Source organism: Protomyctophum bolini (genome assembly GCF_963924005.1).
Source record: "Protomyctophum bolini genome assembly, chromosome: 19".
NCBI classification, from domain to species: Eukaryota; Metazoa; Chordata; class Actinopteri; order Myctophiformes; family Myctophidae; genus Protomyctophum; species Protomyctophum bolini.
Genome location: NC_137880.1, coordinates 39,587,124 through 39,597,715, shown reverse-complemented (window position 1 = coordinate 39,597,715; position 10,592 = coordinate 39,587,124). Strand labels below are relative to the sequence as shown.

At 40.8% G+C, this 10,592-nt stretch overlaps 1 protein-coding gene across 1 annotated transcript in view; it reads right to left on the bottom strand.

Annotated features, from left to right (window-relative positions):
* Nucleotides 1–247: 247 nt before the first annotated feature.
* The window catches only part of LOC308334099 (adenylate cyclase type 3-like), a gene marked incomplete at its 5' end in the record, with an annotated part of 28,881 nt that continues 18,536 nt past the window's right edge, over nucleotides 248–10,592 (bottom strand). The window contains 8 exons of the mRNA XM_080790687.1: nucleotides 248–438; nucleotides 941–1,065; nucleotides 1,663–1,777; nucleotides 7,409–7,525; nucleotides 8,204–8,350; nucleotides 9,146–9,304; nucleotides 9,519–9,600; nucleotides 10,231–10,511. Coding sequence (XP_080646813.1) covers nucleotides 286–438; nucleotides 941–1,065; nucleotides 1,663–1,777; nucleotides 7,409–7,525; nucleotides 8,204–8,350; nucleotides 9,146–9,304; nucleotides 9,519–9,600; nucleotides 10,231–10,511 — 1,179 coding nt within the window. The 3' untranslated portion in view covers nucleotides 248–285. The remainder of the gene's footprint in view (nucleotides 439–940; nucleotides 1,066–1,662; nucleotides 1,778–7,408; nucleotides 7,526–8,203; nucleotides 8,351–9,145; nucleotides 9,305–9,518; nucleotides 9,601–10,230; nucleotides 10,512–10,592) is intronic.

The window sequence follows — 10,592 nt, the reverse complement described above, 5'->3', positions numbered from 1 at the left end:
GTACTTGGTGTGGTAGGTTAGTGGTCATCAGTACAGATTGTACTTGGTGTGGTAGGTTAGTGGTCATCAGTACAGATTGTACTTGGTGTGGTAGGTTAGTGGTCATCAGTACAGATTGTACTTGGTGTGGTAGGTTAGTGGTCATCAGTACAGATTGTATTTGGTGTGGTAGGGGGTGCTGTAGGTCAGAGGTCATCGGGGCGAGGGTGCTGTAGGTCGGGGGTCATCGGGGCGGGGGTGCTGTAGGTCAGAGGTCATCGGGGCGGGGGTGCTGTAGGTCGGGGGTCATCGGGGCGGGGGTCCGGAGGGTCCGGTGGGTTTGTCTTTGCCTTTCATGAAGAAGGTGAGCAGCTCCCCTTTCCCCTTCACGAAGATGGGCCCTCTCCGCACGAAGCGGAAGCCGTACTCTTTCAGGATGACGTAGCAGTCCTCCACCACCTGGGGGCGGCAGAGAGAAGAACAAGACGAAGGAGGACACGTCATTAAGGCGTCGTTTCCGACCCCGCCGCGAAACAACAAGGAGGCGTTTTAACCACGCCGAGGAAAGCGCCGCCCGCACGGGTGGAACTTATGAAGATAGGTTGAAAAGTGGTGAAGTGGTCCTTTAATTTACAAGAAGTTAATTAGACACAATTGGAGAATGTAAAAAAAATTAAATGTTATTTTGATAAATGTTTGCCTGTTTGTCTCCACCACATTGTGTCCCATCGAAAGGTGGTCCGTGGCTCAGATGCTGAATAAATAAATAATGGACATGCAAACATGATATGATCTGAGTGCCTATGCTGTGTACTTGTACAATGTACTTGTACGTGAATATACAATGTACTTGATAATTATGTATTGTCGTACTGCCTGAACTGTAACATACTCTATAGTAGTAGTTAGCTCCTGGAGTGGAGACAGTCAAAACCCACTGGTGTTTATGAACAAAGGGTACCTGGATGTTCCCCATCACTCCAGTGGACTCCATCCTGCTGGCCACGTTCACCGTGTTCCCCCAGATGTCATAGTGAGGTTTACGAGCCCCGATGACGCCCGCCAGCACGCCCCCTTTGTTTAAACCTGCATAGGATGGAATAGTGAGGTTTATTCACACCTGCATAGGATGGAATAGTGAGGTTTTATTCACACCTGCATAGGATGGAATGGTGAGGTTTATTCACATCTGCATAGGATGGAATAGTGAGGTTTATTCACACCTGCATAGGATGGAATAGTGAGGTTATAACCAGCACGCCCCCTTTGTTTAAACCTGCATAGGATGGAATAGCTAACAGCTAATAAACTAATCAACGTCATGGCTAGGTCAAATATATATTCATTCAGAAGCAGATTATAATGCATGTTTATAATGCAAAAATGCAATAGAAAAGTACTCTTATAGTACTACTAGGGCTGTATTTTACTTGAGTAAAAAAAAGTACAACAAAACTTACACAAGCCACTGACTGAAAGTACAACACAAGCATTACACACTGACTGACTGACTGTGGAACATGCAGTTGTTGAAGGTTGTTCAAGTTGTTCAAGTTCTTTATTAGTGTCCCCGGGGCGGCAGTTTGGTTTACAGCAGGTCGCAGAGGTTTGAAACGTAAAACATTACAACACAACAACATAGCATAATGCGTGCGTGCGTGCGTGCGTGCGTGCGTGACTGACCGATGCGTAGCATGAAGTTGTTGAAGGACTGCTTGTTGAGGTTGCTCAGAGTCAGTTTCATGGCGAGAGCAAAGTCTGCCAGGTCTGCCAGGTGTTGCCATCGCTCCACCAGAGGCTGAAATATGTATTACACTGTAATATGATACAAAACACAATGCCATCGCTCCACCAGAGACTGTAATATGATATAAAACACAATGCCATCACTCCACTACACTGTAATATGATATAAAACACAATGCCATCACTCCACTACACTGTAATATGATATAAAACACAATGCCATCACTCCACTACACTGTAATATGATACAAAACACAATGCCATCACTCCACTACACTGTAATATGATATAAAACACAATGCCATCACTCCACTACACTGTAATATGATACAAAACACAATGCCATCACTCCACTAGACTGTAATATGATATAAAACACAATGCCATCACTCCACTACACTGTAATATGATATAAAACACAATGCCATCACTCCACTACACTGTAATATGATATAAAACACAATGCCATCACTCCACTACACTGTAATATGATACAAAACACAATGCCATCACTCCACTACACTGTAATATGATACAGAACACAATGCCATCACTCCACTACACTGTAATATGATATAAAACACAATGCCATCACTCCACTACACTGTAATATGATATAAAACACAATGCCATCACTCCACTACACTGTAATATGATACAAAACACAATGCCATCACTCCACTACACTGTAATATGATACAAAACACAATGCCATCACTCCACTACACTGTAATATGATATAAAACACAATGCCATCACTCCACTACACTGTAATATGATACAAAACACAATGCCATCACTCCACTACACTGTAATATGATATAAAACACAATGCCATCACTCCACTACACTGTAATATGATATAAAACACAATGCCATCACTCCACTACACTGTAATATGATATAAAACACAATGCCATCACTCCACTACACTGTAATATGATATAAAACACAATGCCATCACTCCACTACACTGTAATATGATACAAAACACAATGCCATCACTCCACTACACTGTAATATGATATAAAACACAATGCCATCACTCCACTACACTGTAATATGATACAAAACACAATGCCATCACTCCACTAGACTGTAATATGATATAAAACACAATGCCATCACTCCACTACACTGTAATATGATACAGAACACAATGCCATCACTCCACTACACTGTAATATGATATAAAACACAATGCCATCACTCCACTACACTGTAATATGATATAAAACACAATGCCATCACTCCACTACACTGTAATATGATACAAAACACAATGCCATCACTCCACTACACTGTAATATGATACAGAACACAATGCCATCACTCCACTACACTGTAATATGATATAAAACACAATGCCATCACTCCACTACACTGTAATATGATACAAAACACAATGCCATCACTCCACTACACTGTAATATGATATAAAACACAATGCCATCACTCCACTACACTGTAATATGATATAAAACACAATGCCATCACTCCACTACACTGTAATATGATACAAAACACAATGCCATCACTCCACTACACTGTAATATGATATAAAACACAATGCCATCACTCCACTACACTGTAATATGATACAAAACACAATGCCATCACTCCACTACACTGTAATATGATACAAAACACAATGCCATCACTCCACTACACTGTAATATGATATAAAACACAATGCCATCACTCCACTACACTGTAATATGATACAAAACACAATGCCATCACTCCACTACACTGTAATATGATATAAAACACAATGCCATCACTACACTACACTGTAATATGATATAAAACACAATGCCATCACTCCACTACACTGTAATATGATATAAAACACAATGCCATCACTCCACTACACTGTAATATGATACAGAACACAATGCCATCACTCCACTACACTGTAATATGATATAAAACACAATGCCATCACTCCACTACACTGTAATATGATATAAAACACAATGCCATCACTCCACTACACTGTAATATGATACAAAACACAATGCCATCACTCCACTACACTGTAATATGATATAAAACACAATGCCATCACTCCACTACACTGTAATATGATATAAAACACAATGCCATCACTCCACTACACTGTAATATGATATAAAACACAATGCCATCACTCCACTACACTGTAATATGATATAAAACACAATGCCATCACTCCACTACACTGTAATATGATATAAAACACAATGCCATCACTCCACTACACTGTAATATGATATAAAACACAATGCCATCACTCCACTACACTGTAATATGATATAAAACACAATGCCATCACTCCACTACACTGTAATATGATATAAAACACAATGCCATCACTCCACTACACTGTAATATGATATAAAACACAATGCCATCACTCCACTACACTGTAATATGATATAAAACACAATGCCATCACTCCACTACACTGTAATATGATACAAAACACAATGCCATCACTCCACTACACTGTAATATGATACAGAACACAATGCCATCACTCCACTACACTGTAATATGATATAAAACACAATGCCATCACTCCACTACACTGTAATATGATATAAAACACAATGCCATCACTCCACTACACTGTAATATGATATAAAACACAATGCCATCACTCCACTACACTGTAATATGATACAAAACACAATGCCATCACTCCACTACACTGTAATATGATACAGAACACAATGCCATCACTCCACTACACTGTAATATGATATAAAACACAATGCCATCACTCCACTACACTGTAATATGATACAGAACACAATGCCATCACTCCACTACACTGTAATATGATACAAAACACAATGCCATCACTCCACTACACTGTAATATGATATAAAACACAATGCCATCACTCCACTACACTGTAATATGATATAAAACACAATGCCATCACTCCACTACACTGTAATATGATATAAAACACAATGCCATCACTCCACTACACTGTAATATGATACAAAACACAATGCCATCACTCCACTACACTGTAATATGATACAGAACACAATGCCATCACTCCACTACACTGTAATATGATATAAAACACAATGCCATCACTCCACTACACTGTAATATGATACAGAACACAATGCCATCACTCCACTACACTGTAATATGATACAAAACACAATGCCATCACTCCACTACACTGTAATATGATATAAAACACAATGCCATCACTCCACTACACTGTAATATGATATAAAACACAATGCCATCACTCCACTACACTGTAATATGATATAAAACACAATGCCATCACTACACTACACTGTAATATGATATAAAACACAATGCCATCACTCCACTACACTGTAATATGATATAAAACACAATGCCATCACTCCACTACACTGTAATATGATACAAAACACAATGCCATCACTCCACTACACTGTAATATGATACAGAACACAATGCCATCACTCCACTACACTGTAATATGATATAAAACACAATGCCATCACTCCACTACACTGTAATATGATATAAAACACAATGCCATCACTCCACTACACTGTAATATGATATAAAACACAATGCCATCACTCCACTACACTGTAGTATGATACCAAACACAATGCCATCACTCCACTACACTGTAATATGATATAAAACACAATGCCATCACTCCACTACACTGTAATATGATACAGAACACAATGCCATCACTCCACTACACTGTAATATGATACAAAACACAATGCCATCACTCCACTACACTGTAATATGATATAAAACACAATGCCATCACTCCACTACACTGTAATATGATATAAAACACAATGCCATCACTCCACTACACTGTAATATGATATAAAACACAATGCCATCACTACACTACACTGTAATATGATATAAAACACAATGCCATCACTCCACTACACTGTAATATGATATAAAACACAATGCCATCACTCCACTACACTGTAATATGATACAAAACACAATGCCATCACTCCACTACACTGTAATATGATACAGAACACAATGCCATCACTCCACTACACTGTAATATGATATAAAACACAATGCCATCACTCCACTACACTGTAATATGATATAAAACACAATGCCATCACTCCACTACACTGTAATATGATACAAAACACAATGCCATCACTCCACTAGACTGTAATATGATACAGAACACAATGCCATCACTCCACTACACTGTAATATGATATAAAACACAATGCCATCACTCCACTACACTGTAATATGATATAAAACACAATGCCATCACTCCACTACACTGTAATATGATACAAAACACAATGCCATCACTCCACTACACTGTAATATGATATAAAACACAATGCCATCACTCCACTACACTGTAATATGATATAAAACACAATGCCATCACTCCACTACACTGTAATATGATATAAAACACAATGCCATCACTCCACTACACTGTAATATGATACAAAACACAATGCCATCGCTCCACCAGAGGCTGAAATATATATAAAACACAATGCCATCACTCAGACTGAAATATATAAAACTAAATGAGACTTAGGTTTTTAGAACTAAGACACAGAGAAATAAAGACCTAAATGCCAACACAAAAGGTGATTAATCTGCAAGCTAATTGTATTTGTTTCTTTACGATTTCCTATTTATGTACTTTTACTGTACTGTTTTTTTCTCTTGTTTTTTATCAGCTTGCAGAGCTGATCATTGGTCACTGATCATTGGTCACTGATCATTGATCAGTGATCAGTGATCAGTGATCAGTGTTCCTTCACCTAGATGCTTCACTTAAATCCTCATTATCCTTGTCAATTTTCAACCTTGATGCGTTATATTTTCTTTGTGTGTTTGTTGTTGTATTGTTTATTTCTGTTTTTATTTCTTTACTGCACAGCTGCCCCCCTTTGCCAAATTGTAGACTTTTGTACTGTTCTTTATGAACTTTTAATCCGTTTAAACCAATGACCTCTTCCTTCAGGAAAGGATTCCATATAAGCCAGCTGGCCTCTTCCCTTCCTTGCATTGTATTTTTGTTCTTTGATATGTTATTGTCTATTTTTTGTACTACATGCTAAATAAATAAAACCTAAAAACCTAAACCTGATCACTGATCATTGCATGAGAAGGAGAGAGGCTGTGGAGTTAGCTGTTTTAGCAGACAGTTTGAGGGTCCAATGGAGTTAAGAGGTTTTGTCCATTGCGACTTGAGACATTTCTCATTGCATGACCTTGCTTCTTGCTGTTGTGTAAAGCACTTTGAGTTGAGTTCCATGTTAAAAGGTGCTATACATAAATAACATAAATACAGTTGGTTATGGTGACCTATACAAGATTCAAGATTCAAGACTTTATTGCCATGTCAACAGAGTTGATTGGAATTTGTTTCAGTGCACTAAAAACATACATGCGATACATATTCACATCACGGTACAAAAGTACAGGCATCATATGAAGGGGACCAATAAATAAGAAGAATGCAAAACGTTACAATTCATGTTGAATAAATAAATAGCAATTCATCACAGTTCATCGTTTTACGAAGCAGCTTCACACTGTAAAGTGCGAGTGAAAAGAGGGCCAGCATTCAAGAGGCGGACAGCCTCGGGATAAGTGCTGTTCTTGAAGCGGGAGGTGTTGCCCTTTAGAGATCGGAGTCTCTTACCTTGCTGTCAGGGAAGCCGTTGGTGTTGCTCTGTGGGGTGACTCCGGAGGCAGCCATGTACGTGCTTCCTATGGTCTTGATCTTAGTGATGTGGCAGAACTGATCTCTGTCCAACAGCTGCAGAGCAAAGGGTTAATATAACATGGTCATCAGAACAAAGGGTTAATATAACATGGTCATCAGAACTGCTACTGGAGAAGAAACAGTTAATTTCAAGAGATATTTCACTTTCAAGAAAACATTTGGTCATTTCATCGTCTACTACTCAACAGACAAAGTTAAGTTGCTTGATTCAGTATTTAATAACCCATCCATCTTCAACCGCTTAACCGTAGTATGTATGTAATGTATAGTTTCATTATATAGATATTCCACCGTTACGTTCTTAGCTTACGCATGTTTCATGATAAATGCTTTTTATGTGAGGTATTCCCATGCTTTTTTGTTCTTGCTTAATGTAAATCGCTCTGGATTAAGAGCGTCTGCTAAATGCCTGAATTGTAAATTGTACTTAAAAAAAAATCACACACATGTGAACTGAGTGGTGCAATTCCCCCCCCCCCCCCTCCCTCTCTCTCTCTCTCTCTCTCATTAGAGACACAGCACTACCCCTCTCTCTGTTTCTGGCGCCCCCTACTGGTATAAATACGTAACATACTCGTGCTCATTGACACACACAGGTACACAGGTACACAGGTACATGCTGGTTGTAGGAGTGGTTGCACCACTCAAAAACATAAATCGCTGATCGCACGCATGCACGCACGGTGGGTGCGTTGCGTTGCGGGGACTCACGCTGTCAAAGTCAGAGATGATCTCGTTGAGTATCCGGAGACACTCGATGCCTCCGTTGTTGATGTTCTCCTCCGTGTAGAAGTCAGAGAAGTTGGGGATGGAGGCGAACATCACGCCGATCTCAGCATACGCCTGGCTGTACAGCTCCTGGAATTACAGGAGAACATCACACCCATCTCAGCATACGACTGGCTGTACAGCTCCTGGAATTACAGGAGAACATCACACCCATCTCAGCATACGACTGGCTGTACAGCTCCTGGAATTACAGGAGAACATCACACCCATCTCAGCATACGACTGGCTGTACAGCTCCTGGAATTATAATGAGAACATCACACCCATCTCAGCATACGACTGGCTGTACAGCTCCTGGAATTATAATGAGAACATCACACCCATCTCAGCATACGCCTGGCTGTACAGCTCCTGGAATGACAGGAGAACATCACACCCATCTCAGCTGTACAGATCCTGGAGAGGGATTAGAAAACCTAACAGTGGAATAACTATAGAACGAAACTATGCATAATACTATATAGTGCTATGTCTACATAAAACGATGCTATCTAAGTCTATATAAAATTATATAAGTCTACATAAAATGCTATCATAGCACATCATAGTACATATGTATAGCATAGTATAGTATATATATGTATAGTTTATATGTATAGTTTCATTATATAGATATTCCACTGTTACGTTCTTAGCTTACGCATGTTTCATGATAAATGCTTTTTATGTGATGTATTCCCATGCTTTTTTTGTTCTTGCTTAATGTAAATCGCTCTGGATTAAGAGCGTCTGATAAATGCCTAAATTGTAAATTGTACTTAAACAAATACATCAGTCAGGGGTCAGGGTAGAGGTCAGGTTCATGGGGTCAGGGTTGAGGTCGTGGGGGTAGAGGTCAGGTTCATGGGGTCAGGGGTCACCCACCTCGTCTCTCTTCCTGGAGCCCAGGAAGTGCTTTGCCACGTGGTCGGGCAGCATGTTGGTGACCAGAGCCTCGTTCCATCTCCTCATCTCAAACACCTGGACCTTCTGCTCCTCCACCCCCACCTTCCACAGGAACAGCCTCCGAGACGCACGCTCCACCTGCATGGCGTGCGTGCGTGCGTGCGTCAGAAGGGAAAATAGTATGACACAGTGTACACAGTGAGTATAGGATGGTTCTGTATAGAGTACAGTATGAGGAGGTAGGAGGGACAGACTGTAAGACAGACTGTAGGAGGGACTGTATAAAGGACAGACTGTAGGACAGACTGTAGGACAGACTGTAGGACAGATTGTAGGACAGACTGTAACTTACGTGTCGCGCAAAGCAGTAGAAACTGATCATCATGACGATGATCATCACAGTCATCAAGTACTTGGACGGCACTATGGATGTTCTGCACACACACACACACACACACACACACACACACACACACACACACACACACACACACACACACACACACACACACACACACACACACACACACACACACACACACACACACACACACACACACACACACACACACACACACAAACACACACACACACACACACACACACACACACACACACACACTACAGCTTGTAGATCGGCTGTTCTTTGCTACGACAGTAATGTGGCTCCTCTGCAGTGAGTGTGGGAATACATGGTCCCTTTATTACGTTTGTATCAACAACGTTCCCGTTAACCCATTCTGACCCGAGATCAGATTCTAAAAAATGTCTTCTACATCCTGACAGTTTTCCATTCTGACCTGAGATCAGATTCTATAAATGTCTTCTACATCCTGACAGTTTTCCATTCTGACCTGAGATCAGATTAAAAAAGAATGTTCTTCTACATCCTGACAGTTTTCCATTCTGACCTGAGATCACATTCTAAAAATGTTCTTCTACATCCTGACAGTTTTGTGTTTCTATGTCAGTCTTTCTTTCTATTTTTCAATAGCTAAAGCATAGCATAATGCTAACACCAAAAGGGGTTAATTGACTGCATGGACGACATGGCCTCTGCTCACCTGTAGGGGGCGGCGAAGCGCACAAGGTCGTAGATGTCGTAGAGGTCGCGCCAGCCGTGGATGTTGACGGCTCCGGTCGCCGTGACGACGGTCACCATGAGGGTCAGCTTGACCCGGTGGCTGACCTGGACCAGCAGCACCACCGCCATGAGGGTCAACACCGCCATGACGCTGTAGTGTTTGGGATTCCCGGCACAGCCTCCGTCTCTCTGCAGAGACTCCGGGGGCGTGGCCTCGGAGCTGGCGTTGTGGAGACGGAACGGCGGTGGAACGCAGCTCAGCTGTGTGGACGTCACGTCGTCACAAAGACATCCATGTGGGATTGAGGGAAGGTACAGTACAGGGTGCATATGTTGGTTATA